The 22,243-nt window shown below is 38.2% G+C and overlaps 2 protein-coding genes across 5 annotated transcripts in view; both read right to left on the minus strand.

Moving 5' to 3' along the window:
* LOC134288974 (uncharacterized) overlaps positions 1 to 18,048 on the minus strand; it is a 37,410-nt gene extending 19,362 nt beyond the window's left edge. Inside the window, exon 1 of the mRNA XM_062854926.1 lies at positions 15,159 to 18,048. The gene's annotated coding sequence lies outside the window, so the exon portion shown is untranslated. The remainder of the gene's footprint in view (positions 1 to 15,158) is intronic.
* LOC109621778 (integrator complex subunit 3 homolog) overlaps positions 1 to 22,243 on the minus strand; it is a 490,050-nt gene that overhangs the window by 65,880 nt on the left and 401,927 nt on the right. For 3 of the 4 annotated variants that reach the window (XM_062854920.1, XM_062854919.1, XM_062854918.1), the window contains exons 10-11: positions 18,067 to 18,224; positions 14,779 to 14,923 (exon numbers count right to left, since the gene is read on the minus strand). The exons of the other annotated variant lie outside the window; for it this stretch is intronic. In XM_062854920.1, coding sequence (XP_062710904.1) covers positions 14,779 to 14,923; positions 18,067 to 18,224 — 303 coding nt within the window. The remainder of the gene's footprint in view (positions 1 to 14,778; positions 14,924 to 18,066; positions 18,225 to 22,243) is intronic. 4 annotated transcript variants of the gene reach the window in all.

A 22,243-nucleotide genomic window follows, 5' to 3' on the forward strand; every position in this document is an offset into this window, starting at 1 on the left:
TGACGCCTTGAAACTTCAAGAAGATATCGATTCTTTCGCAACATGGTGCGCATTAAATCGGATGGTTGTGAACCCAAGTAAATGTTCGGTGACCTCGTTCTCCCGAATAAGCCAACCAATTCAGTTCAACTACAAGCTCCGTGACGCAACAATCCAACGCATCGATCAAGTGAAAGATCTTGGAGTAATCCTGGATACTAAGCTTACGTTTAAGCACCATGTCGCATATATCGTTGACAAAGCGTCCAGGACCTTAGGATTCATTTTTCGCATCGCCAAGGACTTCACCGACGTTTACTGTTTAAAATCCCTGTATTGCTCCTTGGTGCGTTCAACCCTCGAATACTGCTCTGCTGTTTGGTATCCGCATTATCAGAATGGTTCTAACAGAATCGAATCAGTGCAGCATCGTTTCATCCGCTATGCGCTCCGTCTGCTTCCATGGCGTGATCCGCTCCGGTTACCAAGCTACAACAATCGATGTCAGTTGATTCTATGCTATTCTATTCTATTCTAGTGCTTGCACAGCCAGTATTGAAAAGCATCCTGGAAATATCAAAATTTCTTCTGATATTTTCTTGTCAGCATTAATATTTGCAGCATATCAGAGATGTGATACAAGTATTAAAATGGCCAGGCCCACTGTGCAGACTAATGGGTTGGAAGATAATTCAAAAATTTAAGGCAATCAGATTATCCACTTATGAATAACATGATTGACAAACCTTTTTGAATTTAATGAAGGAAGAAACGGGGACAACCGTACCAACCGTTTCGTTTTAGGGGGATTGTGTTTGAACATAAAATCGGTGGGAGTGGTGCTGCTAAGAAGGTTAATGCACACTCCGTAATAGTTGACGTCTCTTCTCCTGGGATGGGGCACAGGCATTTCTCCATGTGTCCTGGCTTCAAAGCCTAGGCTTAAGCGCCATTACTCGCTCTCTGAAACGAGAAAAAAATATAATGATCCCTTCCCGTACATTAGAATGAAAAGTACAACAAAAATAGGGCATTGCTACAAATATACCATACTATCAGGAATAATGAAATAATAAATACAGAGTCATCACAGTTTACTAAAAGCAATGTCTTCCTGAGCCTGATCTGGTGATTATTACAACCACAGTTGCAACATGAACCCGATATTGAAAATTATTGAAAATCATTGTTACCGAACAAGTATATAAAATGTTTGCTGAAGTACATTATATTTTGCCTACCTTCTTTAACTGCCATGAAAAATATACTTCACAATACAAAAACAACATTAAACGAACTCACCAACTCAGGAACGCCTCCCTCTACTGCTCCATTGCTGTTTATACCTTAAACGGTATCTTTTACGTCCGCTCGAGAACAAAAGAGCAAAATTTAGACGATCTGTAACTCTAAAGTGTAAAGCAATCCAGAACAGTAACATTTCCACATTTTTTTTCCAAATTTAGGCTAGTTCCCATTATTTGACACTGTTTTTTTTCCTTTCATCGTATCATACACTTCAACTGATTTTCTCAGCTTGACGATTACACCCCCGGCGGACGATCACCAGCGCCAGAGTGTGAAAAGTCGTGACGCGGTGAGACGCGATGAAGAGGAAGAGTCGAAACGAAAAGACGTCGATGCAAGCTAACCCGACGACGACGGAAAATCGAATGCACTTTTATCACCGATTCCAACGGAACTATTGTTACCGTAAGCTGATTGGCAGCGGTGGGCACTCGTAGATGGGCTCAATTTAGAACCATTCAATCATTTTTTTTTTCTTCTTGGAACATAATCACCACACATTTTCAAACGAATTCGAATCTTCTAAATTTGAAACGTACGAAAAGTTTTCACCCCGATTTTGGATTAATGAAACTGAAGAAATGCTTGTTTTTTTCGTAACCAAGTGAAACAGCTTCGTTAGCTTCTTCATATTCACTGCATGATCATTCAAAACACTGGGTGCAACCCGGAAGAACAGAACGTTCCTGGAAATGGAACATTCGCACAACACTTTTTTTCTTTCTGCTGTTCCACTTGTTGGCACATAATTGATTGCTCACGATTAATAGCGAAATTGTTTCAGCTTTCAGTTCAACTTTGAATAATTTTCAATTCTTCCAGATTTTCGCGAAAATAATTAGAAAAAAATCTGCTGTCACAAAAAATACGTCCACTCGCGAGCAAGGGTTACTACGATCCCATCCAATTTATCCAAAACTTCATCATCGTTTCAAAATTCGAGATCACAACAATCGATGTCAGTTGATTCGACTCGAAACTCTCCAATCGCGCAGGGATATGGCAAAGGCTATGCTTATTGCCGACACTTTGCAGGGAAGAGTCGATTGCCCTGCCATTCTGGAAGCGGTTGACTTGAACGTTCGTCCTAGGGCCCTTCGGAGCAACGCGATGCTTAGATTGCCTTTCCGACGAACCAATTACGGTCAACACACGTCGCTGATTGGATTGGAACGTGCGTTCAATAGAGTTGGCCACCTTTTCGACTTCCACTTGTCCCGCCAAACGATGCGCCAAATATTCCGCAGATATTTTACGAACAATAACGAACTGTGATTTTATATGTTTTTTTTTTTGTTACGGTATTTGACTTTTGCGCATTTTTGTTCCTGTTTTGTCTTGTATTTTAAATGCAGTTTTGTTTTTAGTTTTTATAGTTATGTATTAGTTATAAGAGGCCATCATTGGGGCATAAGATGTCTGTTGATGTTTATAATAAATAAAAAAAAATTAAAAAAAATAAAATAAAAAAAATAAATAAAAAAAATCCTTCAAAACCTTTTCCATAGTCTTCAACAAAACTGAAGAAAGACTAATTGGCCTGTATGCTTTGGGATGCGTCTTGTCTCGCTTCCCCTTTTTTGGTATAAAGATAACTTTTACAAGTCTCCATTTTGATGGAACGTAATTCAATCTTAAACTAGCCTTGAACCACAGACTGTCTGTCTGTGCTTGAACATCTCAATTAGTGATGGCACCAACACCGCTTCTCCATTTTGAATCAGTGCTGGAAATATTCCATCAACTCCTGCAGATTTAAAAGGCTGAAAAGATCTAATTGCATTTTCCACTCTGGCCTTCGTGAAGATTTCATCAGCTAAATCTGAGGTGGTGTTTATTGTACTAGTTGACTCCGAAGAGTTTATACTAGGACATCCTTCACCTTCCAGAGATATAGTATCATTGGAATCCACACTTAGAACCGAACCCGGAAAATGGGTTTCCATCATTAAATCCAAAGTTTCACGAGGAGTTTTGGTAAAAGCTCCATCGTCGCGCTTCAGGTTTCCCAATTCATTTGAATGATCTTTTGCGAGCGTTTTCTGTAGTCTTGCAACTACAGGAGTGCTGTTTATGTTTTCACATGTCAGCATCCAAGACTTTCTTTTAGATTTTCGTATTTCGTTGTTGTACTCAGTCAGGGCTTTCCTGTACTGAGTCCAATCTCCCGTTTGTTTCGCTCTATTGAACATTTTACGAGAAAATTTTCTAAGGCGATCCAGTTTAAAGTTCCACCATGGCACGTCTCTAGTAGAAGACGATTGTATGGTGGGACAACTTCCGTTAAAGGAATTGATGATACTTTTATTTACCCTTTGAGAAAATGATTCCAACTTTTAGGATGAATCAATAGTTTCTCCCATTGTAAATGAATGCGTATTCAACAATTCTACATATTGATCCCAGTTTGTCCTCCTGGGATTTCTAAATGCGGTTCTAGAATAATCTCCACCACTCCAATTGAAGATTATGTGTTTATGATCAGATAGAGAAATCTCATCTGACACGTGCCAGTTTGTGATCTTGTCAAAGATTGCAGCATTGCACAGTGTTAGATCCAAGACCTCTTGTCTGATTACATTTGAGAAAGTAGGTTTATCACCATTATTGCAAATGTCTATATTGTTGGAAGACAGATACTCTAATAGTGACTCACCTCGACTGTTAATATCCGTACTACCCCAAACCGTGTGATGCGCATTGGCGTCACAGCCAATGATAAACGATTTGTTGTTTTCTTTACATAATTGAACAAATGATGCGATCTCAGGAGGAGGTACCTCAGGAACATCACCAGGAAAGTAAGCTGAAGCCACAGCGATCTCAGTTTTACCTCTAGTGGTTGGTACCTCTACCATGACCGCAACAATGTCCTTTCTGATAAACTCTGTAATAGGATAGCATTTTAACGTTTTGCGTACTAAGACAGCGGTTCTGGGAGAATCTTGTTGCTCATCATAAAATAGTTTACTATTTTGTGTCAGAACACCAAGAATCTTTCGTTTATTGGACCACGGCTCTTGAATAAGCGCCACTTCCAGTCCTTCTTTTTTAAACCTTCGACTCAACACAGCAGAAGCACCTTTTGCGTGATGAAGGTTTACCTGTACGAACTTAATTCCTGCCATAAAAAAAAATCATTTACCCACTTTTATTAAGCCTCGGTATTGAGACGTAAGAAAAGGGGTTACGTACAAAAGGCTGAATTACATAAGGCTGAATGATCAAAAGGCTGAAACACATAAGGCTGAATCATCAAAAGGCTGAAAGCATCAAAAGGCTGAAAGATATCAAAAGGCTGAAAGATATCAACATGTTGAAAAGTTTTGAAAGTTGTAGAGAATCGAATGAAATGACATTTTGGACATTTATGGCTAATCTATTGGTCTTTGATAACCATTTGACTCGACTTGAAAATGATCATAGGAAACGAAAGAATCATTGCTCGAAAGTACATTTGGTCAAACGGTCATTTGGTCAAAACCCATTTTACGGAAGAGGAAGTATATGACATTCAATCGATTTAACTATTCATCGAATGGACATCTGGTCACGTGAGCTAACTCTAACTAATGAAAAGACATTCAAGTGGAACATAATCTTATGGATTTCGGTATCATAATGTCTATGTTATTGTACTTTCTTCAGTATCATATCGGCCAATGGGTATTTTACTAAACTATTTTAGCTCAAATTGACAAAGGATTTCGCCAACAATTTATTTCCACTCGTTTGTAGTATTATGTGTGTCAACTCGGAAACTAGGTTGAATGAGTCTTAGATGTAAACATTTGCTCGGGTAATTCGGGTAATAAACGGTAGTTGAGGCAAAAACTATTGTACCTAACTGTTGCTCAAAATGTTTGAACTTTGTTCAGTTCTAAATTTATAACGCGTGCGAGCTCTAAATTGAACACTAGCGAAATCCGCGAAACTGAAATGGCCATACCTCCACCATGTTTCCATAGATTTCAAACATTATGAGCTCATTAGGTTCAGAAATTCTTCTGCTATTGGAATCATATCTGAGCGTACCAGTCCGGTCAACATGGGTTTTGGAAAATCCGGATTTCCAATCATATGATTTAATACAATACAGTAACGGAGTTATTGGCATGAATTACCGAAAATCATAAAATTGCCTAAACCAATAGAGTCTGATCGTCGGTCCATCAGTTGGCCATTCCTGATTCAGTTTCTCAAGGAGCTCCGGGTGACTAAACAGGTTTATTAGCATCACATATCGACAGAAACTATTTCCCCCAATGTTGTGCGCATAAGAATTCAGACCCGAATCACAGCACTGCAGTGTGAACGCGTTCAATTTGCATTGAAGTTCATACTCGGCACACTGCGATCAAATATATTTGAACATGCAAATTAATCGCGGCATGAACTGGAAAGGACTGAACCCGTAGCATGCTGACTAACATGTTACCCTGGTATCTGTGATACTAAAATGGTAATATTTGCGCCATTTCACCCTTCAATTTTGGCAATCTTTTGGGCTAATTCAATCTCCTTTAATTGAAGCCCGACCATCGTGTGTTTCGAAAAATCTAAATTCCTGGAGCTGTATTTCAATATCCGAGACCACAATGTCGTACCAAAGGATCTATGATGCATTTCCCTGTGACATAACATAATAACGTCCAAACATTAGATGCGGCACAAGGTTCTAGTCCTAGGAAAGAAGACACATAGGATTTAATGATAAAGATAAGCGCATGTGAACTCAGAGTCGAATGGGAACCGAGCGGGCGCTCTTAAGCAGCAAAAGCTCTGACAGGCAAGTTCAATGCTTTGTCGACCAAAAAATTTAAAGTGTTCAGTTCATTTTTGGCTCACGTTCTATTCGAATACAGTGTCTTTAGTTGGTAGGATTCAAGGTGAGATGACTCATATTTTTGGAAGCAGCAGGTGCAAATTAAAGAAGGATGTGGCTGCATCCCACAGCTAGTGGCGGAATATCGTTCGGGAGTCATTACCAATGGGAAAGCGGTACATTTATTCATGTTTAGTTATGGCGTATGTCCTGCTCCGGGACAGCAGCTAGACCTTGGCTTTGGCCCGTTGCACAGTGGGAAAAATCGACCCAAAAAACGGATCTTTTAACGCCGCTGGTTTCGGTACGTGAAGTTGACCATTTCTGATGTAAAAAATTACGAGAAATCGATTGGTGCTAATTTCATTCACCGCACGGTACGGGAAGTGATCCATTTTGCCCTTTTTTCATACAAAAAGAGAATCAAAATGTACTTTCAATCAACTAACACGACTGTGGATCACTGGAAATAGCTGCAGGTGTAATTAGAGGTTATTAGACATCATGAACATATATGAAAGACCCTTTTTAATGCTTATATTGCCCCATATGCCCCAACAACTGCTAAAATTGTGAATTTTACATGATTATGAATGGATTTTTAATGTTACTGATTTGAATTTCTTTTTTGTTTGCATAAACAAAAAGCGCTAGATCTGTTATCACCAGAGTCATCTTCAGTAGTTGTCCAATTTGCCCTATTTTGCCCTATTATCATAGAAAAATGAGATTTAAAATGTATTTATAAGAAACAGATACTGTAATATGGAACGTTGAAATTAGTTTTAGTTACAATTGGAAGCTAACAGCTATCGTATGCATAAATGAAAGATATTTTCCCTATTTTGCCCTACATGCTCCTGAAACTGCTGAATGATAACATTTTTTCTATTGTTTTGTAATGTCACTGGTTGCAGTACATGAAGTCCTAGATCATCTATATACCGTCGTTGGGGGTGAGAATGGGTCAAAAAAGGATACTCAAAGATTGTTAAATAACAAATGCAATTGATGTCAGAATAACTTTTTATTTGGTATGTATACTCTTCTATGTGGTTATGATAGTTTAGCAAGAAAGTATCACATTAAATGAATTGCTTACTAAACTACAAATGATTGAAAATTGACCCAATCTCACCCCTTAGAGGGGGTGAGAATAGGTCAAAGTATTCAAAATCGCCTATCCAAGAATATAAGTTAATTTTATTGATCATATCTAGTAAAGCTACTTAAAATACGATGTAATCTTTACGAATTAAGACTTAGGTAATTTTAAAAGATGGTTAATTCACCTAAAAGGGCTAATTCATCCAAAAAAAATGGTTGAAATTTGATAAAATAACGTTTGCATGTTGAATCGCCATTTTTAGCCACCATAATCATCCTCATTTAAAGTTTCAACCTCCATGAGAGGAGGGAGGGGGGGGATTGCAATGAGGGAGGGGCGCATTGAAAGATTAATTAAAAAAATATATTTTTAGTATACTGCATAAGACATGTTTAACCAAACCCTCCGTTATAAACTCTTATGTACATGATCTTTGGCCTCTATATCGCCAAAGCAAATCACTCCATCTCAAGATAGAGGGTCGATCAAATATTATGTTACACAACATTTCACATAATTAGACCCTCTCCCGCAATAACATTTAAAAATATTTTAGAATAAATTTTGTTTGACTCCTAGCACTACGATAGACTTACTCTTCTTTCTTTAGTATTTTCTATGTATTTTATGAATGATCCTTATATGACACTATTTTCGAAAAAAAAGCGTGCTTTTATGAAGATACGGTAACATGGCACCACTCTAACGTCAAATGGGGACTAGAAAACTAGTTGAATTTTAAGTTAAGTTTATGTGCTTTCGATAATTTGCTTGACCCAATCTCACCCCCATTCTTAATATTTAGACATAGGGTCGAAAATATTGAATTTTAAAATAAAAAGAGCAACGACAGCCCGTTTTTTTCATTGCATCAACCAGGTAATACCTACAGCCAACCACTTATAAGAAAATTTATGGTTAGGTACTTGTGTTAAGCATTACGAAGGAGAATTTTTTTCAGAATGATTTACTAGTAGTTTTATCATATAAGTTTAGCCACAAATTTACAAAAAACGATTATTGCCAAACATTTTAATCTGCATCATGACGTGTAAAAACATCTCCGCTTTGAAATAATATAAGGTTTTCAATATAAATTAGCGATAGTTGATAAGCTATTTCAAATTTTATATTTCTCCGTTTTGACCCAATCTCACCCCCCAGACCCATTGTCACCCCCATCGACGGTATATAAAAATGCAGTGGCATACGTGGGACCACGCATAACTCGCGAACGGAACGTCCGATTTGGGTCATTTTTGTTTAGATCTGTTAGTTTTCACCCAAGGAAGGTTTATGAACCGAAAAACATTGAAAAATAAAGAGTTTTTGAAAATCGGGGTTTCAGACATTTTAAACGGGGACTTGGACTTGGCTAGGGACTTGATACGTCAAATAACGCACGGTGTGTCTGGTAGAACAAATTTATTACAAAAAAATGGGCATCGCTAATTTTTACGCTACGTGAAAGTTGACGCTACCAGCTTTCATTCAAGCCCAACATCGAAATATTCCATCGGGGGAACTTTTTCATACAAAAATTGGGTATGTTTGTTAAGTAGAAATAGGGATTAATTTGGAACCGTGCATTTTGTATGGGGAAAAACAGTATTCTGAAAAAGTTGTTCGAGATCCCTCGGTGGATTTTTTTGAGGGACCCTGCAAATGAAAGCTGAAAGCCTCTATTTTTGAATAGCGAAAATTTTGACGATGCCTATTTTTTTGTTATAAACTTTTCCCATACACACGCCGTGAACGCAGTAGGCAAGACAAAGTTTGCCGGGGACAGCTAGTTTTTTATATATACAAATATAGTTTATCGATAAGGTTTAGAATCATTCACGGGAGGGTACAAATAGCTGTCCATTTTACCCCAATTTGCCCTGAGTTGTTGTCGCCTCATGAATGAATTGATTTCCCCCATTTGCTTATGTTCGAATTGATGAACTTTTGTTACTGAAACCAACGTAATCGAAAGGACAGTTAAAACATATGACTTTGGTGGGGAATACAGGGTATAATAAGCATTAACCCTAATCTTAATTTGTGGCAAATATGCACACAACTGATTAAATGAGGCATCTTAAATATATATTATATATATATATATATATATATATATATATATATATATATTTGGTGCTTTGAGACGCCCTATTTAATCAGTTTAGCGCACATTTGACATATTTTAGAAAATTCTTATTATGCCCTTAATTCCCCATCAAAAGCTGAAATTATAGAAAAAGTCATATATATGTTGATAACATTGGTTTCAGTACCAATGCTAATAAGGGAAATTAATTTATTCATTACTTGTCAAATAATCAGGGCAAATTAATTTATTCATTACATATTAATTACATGACAAAAATCAGGGCAAATTGGGGTGAAATGGACAGCTAATTATACCAATCCGAGAATGATCGTAGTATTTTTCGATAAACCGCATTTGTATGTATCAAAAATGATCCAGGGCTTCATGTTTTGCATCCAGCGACATTACAAAACCATACAAAATATGTTATTATCCAGCAGTTTTAGGGGCATGTAGGGTAAAATAAGGAAAATATCTTCCATATATGCACATGATAACTGTTAGCTTCCAATTGCACCTAAAACTAATTTCAACGTTCCATAGCAGTATTTGTTTTTCATAAATACATTTTGAATCTCATTTTTTCATGAAAATAGGACAAAATGGGGCAAATTGGACAACTACTGAAGATGATTCTGATGAAAAAAGATCCAGTGCTTTTTGTTTATGCCAAGCAAATCAACTTCATGTCAGTAACATTAAAAATCCATTCATAATTAGGAACAATTGTGAATGTTCGACAATTGTTGGGGCATATGGGGCAAAAAAAGAATTTAAAAGACTCTTCTATTTATTCTTATGATTCTTGTTAACTTCCAATTACACCTGCAGCTATTTCAATGATCTACAGTCGTTAGTTGTTTGAAAGTACATTTTGATTCTCTTTTTGTATGAAAAAAGGGCAAAATGGGGCAAAATGGACCACTTCCCGTGCCGTGCGGTGAATGAAATTAGCACCAATCGATTTCTCGTATTTTTTTACGTCAGAAATGGTCAACTTCACGTACCGAAACCAGCGGCGTTAAAAGATCCGTTTTTTGGGTCGATTTTTCCCACTGTGCGTTGACTCGTCAACTTCGAATATATTAATTTCTTAATTGTCCTTACATTTTCAAAATTTTGTCAATAAAATATTTTTGTCCCGCATATATAACACATTAAAACAACAGAAGCAATAAAAGCACAAACTCATTAAATAAATTTGTGATAATAGTGCATTTACAATAAATTATAATTACATTTACAAACTTCGAGTTTTAATTATTACAGATCATCGAATTCACTTATATAGTGAATTGCTCTTATTTCACGCGAGCTCAAGATTTTACTTTCACGAAAACTGAAATCGTGATAGTAACATTATGAGCTCGCGTGAAATAAGGGAATTTTACATTGTATCTTTTCTATGGAGGACTGCATGGGCACCAAAACGTGAAATCCATGTGCGTTATAACACGAAATTTATGTTCAACAACCATGATATTCATGAATTTTAAAGTTGAATTCCACTTGATTGAAATGGTTTATTTATTGGCACATCCATCACAATTCATATGCATTCAATTCAGATTTCGTTTGAGGTACACATTAGAATCGTGCGGATTGTTGATAGATTGGGACAAAAACAATGTTGGTGAATCTATATGTTTTACACGTGATAATCACAGGTTTTACAATTTGCGCAAATCTATATGTAAAACACATTAGTCAGACGTGTTAATTTTTTTGAGTGTGCTGACGTGGATATAGGGTAACGGTCGAATTGTGGACCCCTAGAAGACATTAGTTTGAATTTAAGTCAAAATCAAACCGATTCAGATGGTATTACACATAGTGATCGTTAACCCTAAAAGGGATACCTGGGGTCCATTGGACCCCAGGCGCCTTTCAGAGCTCGTCTTTGATGGAACTAAAGACACTGTATGCATATAGTGTCTTTAGATGGAACACACTCAGCGAGGTGACGAAACTGAGGCCATGAAAGTATCCCTTTTAAAGTTAAAGCCTCCGCTGTCCGATAAAAATATACACAAGCTCATTTCTGGCTGAATATTTGACGAAAAAGACTGATTTTTAAAAGCATCAGTTTACACACTGCTTTGGGCACCCCAATACATTTTGGACCCTCTTAAATATATATTTCGGGAACCCGTTTGAAACTATTTTCGAAGAAACTGCCACTTGAATAATGCCATTTTTCTTTATTATCCAGTTCCAACCTGGGTTGGAACTGGATCAGATCACAGTTACAACCCCAGCCCGACTTAGGTTTCGCTTGTACTAAAGTTTGTTTGACGTTGTTTGTTTACACATTTTCCGCCAATCCAGTTCCAACCCAGGTTAAAAAAGAAAAACGGCATAAGTTGGACCACATCCTAATTACTTGATTGACAAAGGCTGATTAGACGAACTTTGCGAATTTAATGCGCTAGAATGATAAACGTCTTTGTTTACATCTGCAAGTTTCCTTACCACAGCAATCTCTTTTTGTAAACATGTTGCGACACTCGCATGGATGACCAGATTGATAAAATTTAATTTAAAGGCAAATAATGATATTTCCAGTGCTACCCGTGTAGAGCAACCTAATGCCGTTTTTCTTTTTGAACCTGGGTTGGAACTGGATTGGCGGAAAATGTGTAAACAAACAAACGTCAAATAAACTTTAGTACAAGAGGAACCGAAGTTGGGTTGGGGTTGAAACCCAGGTTGGAATTGGATTAAAAAGAAAAACGGCATAATTTAGCGAATGATTCTAAACTGTTGCGTCATCTCTTCATTAAATCTGTGTTAGCTGTGATTATACGACCAAGGGGGTCCAAAATATATGGGGTCCAAATTATATTGGTTACCCGTTATAAGTTAGAATACCATGTTGACGGTTTTACATTTAGTCACTGGTAGTTAGGTCTATTATGGACAGACTTGTTAGAATCCCAAAATGACCGCCACAATGGCCGACCTTGGCACCTACTTACGATTTTGAGCGCACAAATCTCTTCGTAAACAAAACCAGCACACCTGATCTTCTTATTTTAAGCTTAATACAAGTGAGTGTCACCATTGTGGAATAAAATCCAAGGTTGCAACCATTCATTTGCAAAGATTTACATTCATTTGCTATTATCTCAGTTCAGAAGCATGCTATCGAAAAACAATGTATGGATGAATTTAACCTTGTAGTTTTATCTGAAAGTTTGCCGAAAAACATTGGGTTCGCACACGTATTCCAAAGTCGTTAGCGAACTGTGAAGGCAACTTTCCACAGCGTGAATGAAATTTACATTCACCGCGTGGAGAGTTGCCTTCACAGCTCGCTCACGACTTTGGTATACGTTTGCGACCCCAATGTTATTCGGCAAACTTTCAGATAAAACAAGGTTAAATTAATCCATACATTGTTTTTCGATAGCATGCTTCTGAACTGAGATAATAGCAAATAAATGTAAATCTTTGCAAATGAATGGTCGCAACCTTGATAAAATCCCTCATTGTTTGCCGTATAAAAATGCATAAAGATAAATGACACGAAGATTAAAGCTTGTTACTAATTTTTATTGTTAGTATTGTTTTGCAGTTATTTGCATTTTCAATAAACGTTATTAAAATCTTAGCTAGAAAGATAAATAGAAGCATGTACACCAAATAAATTAATATATATATATATATAATAAAAACTGAAATAAATCTTAAGTTAAGAACAATATTTGTAAACAGTTAGGAACACTACACAATATGTACACTCTTCAAATGCTGCATGGGGCAAATTTACGAGTCTTGTCGCAAGATAGAGAAAGGACCACGAATAGAGAAAGGAAAAGGAGATATGATAGGGAAAATGTTTAGTTACAGGGTTCGGTGCTGTAGATAGCTCTCTTTTCCACATCGTTCGTCAACACGTTAACACGTTTAGCTAAAACCTGTGATACTTTTGGAAAAGTTACTGCACAAATTATCAGTGCACATCCATTTAGTGCTATAGTGTGGAAAATTACCGGATTTGCATAAGCAGAAAGGATCAGGTATGCTAAATACTACCGTTAAACTCCGGACAGAACCAAAAAGCCAGTAGCCATCAGAACCCTAACCTTTATATACCATCGTTTATCTCTCGGTATCAGGCCTAATAGCGCTTACCTAAAGTCAACTCGACACCAGGAGGCACGTAAACCAGCTCTTTGTGGTCCTAGGGACGGTAGGACTTGTCCTCGAAGCTAACCTCGAATAGGGACGTGAACCTTCCACATTCTGGGCGACCCAACTCTGGTTTACCGCCAAGTCAACGGCAAAGGGGTGTCCAGTGCCCAGCGAGTTTCCAGACTTTAAGCGAATCCCCGGACGACCGACCAGAAATACCCAGAGGTCAACCTCCGACTGGTGTCCATGAAGCCCGTCGAATCCTCTCCCCCGGTTCTACAGACTCCTCGCATCCCCTACCGCAGCTACTACCGGCCGGCCAACTACACCACTACACCCAACCATTGTAAGTTTAGCATGAATAAAAGACAATTAATGATAGTTCTTTGTGTATGCCGTGATTGATTTCTTGATTAGCCTAACGTACGAAGTCGACCCGACCGTTAAAGGTCTCAAGCTCAAGCTTGCTGGCCCCTGATAGGAATCCGTCCCTCGAGGACGTGACATGAACAAGAACAGAATAATGAAATGCACGGTTGTTTGAAGCTTGCTTCTTGAGATTTGTGCGTCTGAAGTTCTAGTGCAGTTTTGAAGCGAGATTTCAAGACGTTTGTCCTTAAGGTATACGTTTAGGGCATGATCTGAAGGTTTTAAAGGTTGATGTTTATACGTGTGTGAACGGTTAGGGTGAATCATAATGACGGACGCGTCGAATGGTAGAATGGGCGTATGGACGCCGATGCCACAGGATGCGTGGAGCGTCCCATCGGTAGTTACAGTATGTAATTGAATGTAAAATTTGTATTCAATTACATACTGTAACCACCGATGGGACGCTCCACGCATCCTGTGACATCGGCGTCCATACGCCCATTCTACCATTCGACGCGTTGAATTGGAATGAATTTCGACTCCTTAAAGCATTACACGCGATTGAGCTATAAATAAATGGACTATATAAAAAAGAATGCTCAAAATTTCATTGAGTTCGCCTCACTGGTTTCGGAGATATTACGGTTCAAAAATTAGTTGTTTGAAAAATAGTGTTTTACCTTACCGGTTCTAGCTTCAGAAAAGATTAACCTATCGAGAGACAGTCAAAATTTGGGAATTTTCGATGTATTCTAGGAAAAGTTATGACTTGTTGAACATGTTTGTGAGAGAAAAAGGGTTATTGCCTATCCCAAACATTCTGGCCAGCCCTAGGCATCCTAGCTTGAGTCTTGCTTTGCATGCAGTTCCACTTAATAGTAAATTAACTCATTTTTTGTGTTGTGCCACGTTAGCTCGAAAATGAGTGAACTCTGTTATCGTGTAATAACTTACTTGTTCTGAGGATGGTGTGCAATGTTGCAATGGGGATGACTTTAAAGGTCGTTTACGTTTGTTCGGCGAACTAGCAGGATATTTTGACTGTAGTAAACCAGCTATAATTTCCGATAGTTTTTCTTCGTAGTTTTCGCACCAGCAACTAGAATAACAAATGAATATATTTATCATATCAACATTTACTTTCAAAAGGTGACTGGTAACTAATATAATACCTAGAAGCAGGTAAAAGAAGAGTATTTCAAGTCTAAAGCTAAGGTAATCTGTTTGACACTTGGAGTGATGAGTCAAACCAAATATTTGAGCATTGGTTTGTTTTTAGTCGAATATTTGACCCTGTGAAAATCGATGTTTGTGTATCAATGGATCATTGTAACCTGAGACGAGACTCGCGAAGAGGAAAAAAAGCAACGTCAAGTGCAGCCCAACTGAGCTGTCAGTTGTAGCCCGTTTGATTACGTTACCTAAAACGAGGAAAGTATTGCTATCCGAGATAAATTCTGAAGCCAAAATTCACTCCGAGCAGCGTTTTCTTCTCCTGTACTGCCAAAAATAAATTGAAAACAAAAATATTCCAATGATAACTTTGCTTGGCGATTGTTGGCGATGCAAAATTTCACCTCAACATGATTTTGTGCGTGAATGGGATTCAGTCACACTGCATGTGAGGTGATGCGGTCACGTACGTGTTTGAACCACCAGCCCAAAACATAATGTCAACACAGATAGGAAGAAAAAAAATATAACAAAGCTGAGAAAAAGAAGACCGTCTTCGCGAGTCTCGTCTCAGATTGTAACCAACTTTTTCGCTACTCACCGCATCAAAACAAAAGCGCCACCGTATATGGACTGTAGGCACCCTACACACCAGTCACCCTACACAGTGACAGCAGTCGAGTTACGTTAAACACGGTGGCGCTATCTGTTCTTTTCATAGCTTCCGTTTTATTTATTTTACCCCACGTCTCCACTAGACAGAAATGTCTTGCCATTTTGCTGCCAGAAAGAGAAAACGTAACAGAAATGATCAACACCGCTGCTTTTCATGCAAACAGCGAGAGAACATTTCTGTCATGACACATCTGTACAGCAAAATGGCAAGACATTTCTGTCTAGTGGAGACGTCGGGTTAGTGATCCATTGGTTTGAAATTCTGTGCATGGCTAGATACTGTACACATCACACTACGTATCAAAAAGAAAGTCAATTGAATTTTGCAAGGTGACGTCACGAATGAACTTTCGGTTCATTCTCGCTCGTCCTTTCCTTTTCCCTCTCACGCGAATTTTGACATTTTCCGGTGGTTTGTTTTGATTCCCATTCGTTGCCGTTCTTTTCTCTCTCGGAGAGAAAATTGAGGATAAATTTCGATGCAAAACTCTATTCCTACAAAAGTGACTGAGTTAGAGCACAAAGTGCCCAAAATAGACCCTCCCACCTGCCCAAATGGTTGGCGTTATGTCAAAACGAACCATCTGTTTTTCAATGATTTTAGGGAAATGTCCTGTAAGCACTTGGGATATCAAACCAAGCGCATTATTTTCTGAAAAACTGTAGTTCTTTTATGTAATGACGGGATGCTAACATAAGGCTGAATTTCAAAAGGATGAAATTGCAAAAATGCAGGAAATTAGTTATAGTAGGGTATGAGTGTCATCAGTAATCTCACGCTCCCATATCCATCCTATTCGAAAACAAGCGATTACGGCACCGATTGATTCCGTTTTTTTTTTTTCATGCGTGCTCACTTCTAACAAAAAATACAAAAATAAGAAACAAAACAAATAGCGCTTCAATCCTTTGTTTTTCGTAGGATGAAAATGGGAGCCACATGCTCAATAAGGGAACCAGTACCCTACTTCTTCTTTTTTTCTGGCGTAACGTCCCAACTGAGACAAAGCTTTCAGCTTCTATACGCATTTCAACAGGTTTTAATTGAGAGCCTTCTCTGTCAATGACCACTTTGCATTTGTATATCGTGTGACAGGCAGGAAGATACTTTATGCCCGCGGTTGTTAAGGAATTTTCCATTACAAAAAGTTTCTGGCCCAAGGGAGAATCGAACCCGTCACCCTCAGCATGACTACCCGTTCGCTAACCAGATCGACTACATATATGAGTCCTAGTCATAGAATATGCTTAGTGAAGAGGCTAATGATGCATACCAACTTTTATGGCACAAATGTCCCAAATGGAGGATAACGTGCCTCTGGAGCCGCCTTCTGATGATCACAGATTTTTCCTTCTTTTAAATATGTGCTTGGAAAATACTGTCATAGTTATGTAGGTGATCAATAATGCATACTTTAGCGCGGAAAAACAGTCCTAACGCTTTCCGATTTTGAACATAGTAACGGAAGCATGTTCGATCAATGAACCATCAATCAATGAGCGGTAGTGTGCGTCCAAGTTGTGGAGCCTCGTAGCCGTGCGGTTAGGGTCACCAAGCTTCTAATCGCACCATGCTGTGGGGTGAGGGTTCGATTCCCGCTCCGGACGATGAAACTTTTCATGAGAATAGTTTCTTCTCCGTATCCACTGGTGCATGCTCCATGTGTCCTTTGTCTAGTGTTAAGTTTCATATTCAGTCTGTGCAGCCTCTGGCTGAAGACGGTGTCCGCCAACTAGCAAATTTTCATAAAGATCATTATATCAGTGTACGCTATGATTAATTAGAGTGTTATGTCTGTTTGTCTATGATGTTAGTGTTGCCTTTAGGCCCGCATGACTGCCTTTAGGCTCGCCGTTTGAAAACTAGTCGAATCATTATTTCAGCCTTATGTTATTTCAGCCTTTTGACATTTTCAGCCTTTTGTGATTCAGCCTTTCGTAATTCAGCCTTTCGTATTTCAGCCTTTTGTACGTAACCCGTAATGACCCAAAGAAACGTCGAAAAATTCAGAAACATCTTTATCTTTACCAGCCCAAAAACAAGCGTAGTCCACTCTGACTTAACGCCGACCAAATTGTCCCTGAACCTAATACCTAACGAAATGCAGCACTTCATGTGAAAATCTCGATTTTTCTTTTAAATTTGTTACATGCGGTGCTTGGTAAAGTTTGGCTTGATTTATTTATTAAGGGAAAAATAAACCACTTTGCTCATTATTGGGGGTTAGCATTGAAAATTAAGACACTTTTGATCCAACAAATACCTTGACTTTGAATTGAAGTCTCTCTAAGTTTAGTTCAATATGTGATATTTTTTGCGTATACTTTTACCTGCTTTCGGTTCAGTAGTAACATGTCACCCTGAATAATCGTTTACAAACAATAAAAAATTACCGAAGGACAGATATTACGAATGCGTCAGCTCGATTTTTAGATTCTCTGCTGAGAAGGCATTTCACCAACTCCGTTGATGGTTGTTCATTTTTTAACAAAAGAAGAATATATGTTAGTGCCTCTGCATGTACAGCTGTGTCCAATTCGGGAATGATGTCCTGTAATTATATTCCACAAAAATGCGTTAAAATGAGTGTCTACTTCACTGTGATTCAAAGAAGAAAAATGATTGGAGTGGATTATCCGCCTTGAGATGGTTCACAGTTCAAGAACAAGACTAAAAGGGTGTGACCATAGTGGGTGAGGTGAGATGCAATCGGATGCGATAAGTTATGAGATTAGAAGAGGGATGTTTGATAGGCCATAGTGCATGAGGTTTTCAATGAGGGAGTGCAAGTTGTTTTCACATCTTTCTTCACCTATTTCGTGCGCATCAACGAATAGCGTGATTTGACCAATGAAGTCGCTTTTATGTAGAAGAGCTTCTGTTTATGTGTCTAGTGAAATGATCGTTTCATCTAGAAGAGCGATAAAATGCACCCGATATTTTTTGCACGGGTTGTTTTGTTTTTACAATAACATAGTCAGTTTTGAACCTGTTGCAATAGCAAAAAATAAGATCGGATGTAAATGTACAAGATTAGCATTATTGAATTGATTTTTTAAGAAAAAAATATATACAAATGTAATTATATTTACGTGAGTAATGTCTTTATGTATACACATATTTTTACTTTCCGAACTGGGCGTGGGCTGTGTTAATTTGAATGTCGGTTTCAATTTTGATAGATATGAGGCCGTAATAGGGTAGGTAATCAAAATTTGAACCAAATTGAGGCTTTCTAAAGCAGTGCAAATTTTAAGTGATTTTTTCTCCCACATGGAAATAATTTACTACGGCAAAATCGTATGTACTTGCAAGCCACGGGTATAAGCTTTCTGTTAAATGGTAAAAAGTTTGTATTTGCACCGAGTTTCAATGAAATATTTGATTTTTCATCAACAATGATTTTAATCTTAATTTGAACCATCGTAATCATAATTTGAACCAATTTTAATCTTAATTTGAACTACTGGCGGCAACAGCTCGAGCAACTCACAAAACAGCCAATTCCATGCTAAACAATGAAAAATCACATGAATCTGCCAATTCTCATACCTATTTTTCATTAGGCAGTGGAATCTCAACTCAGAATGTTCGAAATTCTTTAGGAATTTAGAAACTAAATATGGATTTTTTCTTCCCCCAAGAGTAAACAAAGCAACCACTAGCACAATCTACGGGCCAACACTAGAAGCTCACCCCCGAACTAGTAGTTCAAATTTAGATTACAAATGGTTCAACTTAAGATAACATTCTCCAAGTAAGAATCACTTAAATTTGATAATTTTATGACAAATAATGCGGAATATTATTCGGTTGGTCGTTTCTACGATAAATATGCTTTCATTTGACGTGTTCACATATTGCGTGTGATACAATGCATGAGCTGTACGAGTGCACCGAAAATGTGCTTTCTCTTGGGGGAAATGGGTGAAATCACAGTGATTTTTCGATTGCCTGTTTTCCATGACAAAAACGCTTTTTTCAATGCTTTTAAAGTCCATGTTATCAGGTTATATTATGGAAAGCTGTTTACCATCTTTTTCGGGACAATATTTGTATGAAAAGTACGTCTTTTTAATGAATTTTGATATGGTTCAAATTAAGATTACAATTTGACTAGTTCAAAGTTTGATTTTTTACCCTACTGATTTTCGGGGCATGAAAACATTTTGTAGACTACGTAATTGTTCGTACCAAGATTCGCAAGTATTTATTATTTGTACATTTGTACAGGTTTTTTTATTCAATCATGTTTGAGTTATATACGAGTACATAATTTATTGATCTAATTAGTACACAAACAATAAATTGAATTTATTTGGCAAATACATTCAAAAGTTTTAATAAGTTATGAGATGTCTCTATTTATTTAAAAAATCGATACCGGCTTCTCATTTGCAACTCTTGCGTTTTTTTTTCGTATGGGACGATCAACTGTTTCATCCATAGTTCGAAAATTGTATACCTAGGTGTCTTCAACGGTAAACACATCTGGATAAAATGTCCACTCGGCACCGGATTGATGTTTTATAATTATAACTAGCTGACCCGACGTGGCTAGCCACGTTAGCTAGAAAAAATGTTTTTAAAATTCCAGTTACACTTCTTCGATTAAACTGTTTTCGAGAACATTCCAGAATCTCTCTCCAGAATGCTTCCCTCTTGAACGTTTAGTAATCTCCAGAAAGTTCTCAAAATTTAATGAATTCTGATTTTCCAGAACATTTCAGAAGGTCCATTTGACATTTTATTTCTTGATCGTTGACAAACTCCCCAAACATAATCGGCATTGAAAAAAATTGTTCCAGAAAATTCCAGAAGGTTAGTTTTCTTATTCTTTCTGAAACATTCAGTAACTTCTGGAAAGTACTTAGGAAGTTTAATGTTCCACAATATTCTAGAGATTTTTTCTGTTTTCATATGGAATGCTCAGTAGCTTCCAGAAATTTCTCAAAGATTTTATGAATTTGATTGTTCTTGAAACTTCTTAAAGGGTATTTTTCATTCTTTTTGGAACGTTCACAATCTCTCAGACACTTTTCGTAAATTTAAAAAAGTTTGCAGAAGGTTTTTGCTTGTTTTTGTCCAGTAACTTCTCAAAAGTTCTAAGAATTTTGATTATCTAGAACATTTTCGTAGATTATTATTCTTCTTGCTGAAACATTCAGTAATCTCTAGAAAGGTCTCGAAATTTAATGAGTTTTGGTGTTCCAGAACATTTTAGCAGGCCCTTTACTTCTTTCTTGGACTTTCATTTACTTCCAAAAAGTTCTTGAAATTAAGAATGAAAAGTGTACAGAACATTCCAGATAGTTCTTCTCCTCTCTCTGATGGAAACGTTCAGTAACGCACAGAAAGTTTTCGATATTTGAGGAAGTGTGATATCCAGAATATCTCAGATGATTGTTTTACTTTTGTAACATTCAGTAGAGTCTGGGACCTTTTCGGCAGGAGCACCTATTTTGGGCACTTGCTGCTATAACTCAGTCAATTTTGAACCGATTGACTTGATTTTTTGTTCATGGATGGATACTATTAAGAGTGTACTCAACCGTCACCCCTCTGTCGGGCCTACCTGGCCTACCATGGATGAACCATTACCTAATCGAGGAAAACATAAAACTGTCAAACGAAACGATGAATAAAATTACTTTTGTAAAACGTGCTTCTTAAATAACGACGTGTTTTTATATTTCGTCCGGAACTTTCCGCGGTAGTCTTTTGTTCGTTTTTCCGCTTGTCGCTTGCCTGGGTTTCCGCGCTGCTCTGCAGGTTATTGGCCCGGAGATGGAGGAAAAGGCAAGAATCGTCGCGTTCGATGGCACCGGTTTCCATAATTGGAAATTCCGAGTGGAGTGCATACTCGATACATTCGACCTTTTGGATTGCCTCCAGCGGGAGGTGGAAGAGATCGAGGAGTTGCACGAGTTGCAGGACGACACCGCGGCGGTGCGTGCGGAGAAAAAGAAGAAAGTGCAGGAAAGAAGAGCGTTGGACAAAAAGTGCAAATCGTTGATAGTGCAAGCAATCGCGGACAATCAGCTCGAGCTGATAAAGGACTGTGCGACGCCAAAGGCGATTTGGACGACGCTGAAGAATGTGTTCGAGCGTCGTGGAGTAGCGGGACAGCTGATAATTCGGAAGCAACTTTTGACGCTGAAGTATTCCGACAAAGGTAGTGCTTCGCTGCCGGAGCATCTTCTACGCTTCGACAGGCTCATCCGGGAGCTGAAAGAGAGTGGCGCGAATGTGGAGGAGTCGGATGCAGTGTGTCACCTGCTGCTGACGCTGCCGACGTCTTTCGATTCCGTCGTCACCGCCATAGAAACGCTCCCGGGGGGCGTTACCATGGAGTTTGTTAAGAAGCGGCTTCTGGACGTCGATATGAAGAGACGGAATTCGGAAGTGGCTGGACTGGAAAGCGGAAGTGAAGGGGTAGCGATGTCGAGCAAGCACAGCCGAAGCAGGATGAAGTGTTTTAAGTGCGGGAAAGTCGGCCACAAGAAGGCCGATTGTCGAGTGAAAGTGGACTTCGACGAGAAGAGCCAGAATAGGGCGAAGAAGAAGAGT

The sequence above is a fragment of the Aedes albopictus genome, chromosome 2, assembly GCF_035046485.1.
Source record: "Aedes albopictus strain Foshan chromosome 2, AalbF5, whole genome shotgun sequence".
Taxonomy (NCBI): Eukaryota; Metazoa; Arthropoda; class Insecta; order Diptera; family Culicidae; genus Aedes; species Aedes albopictus.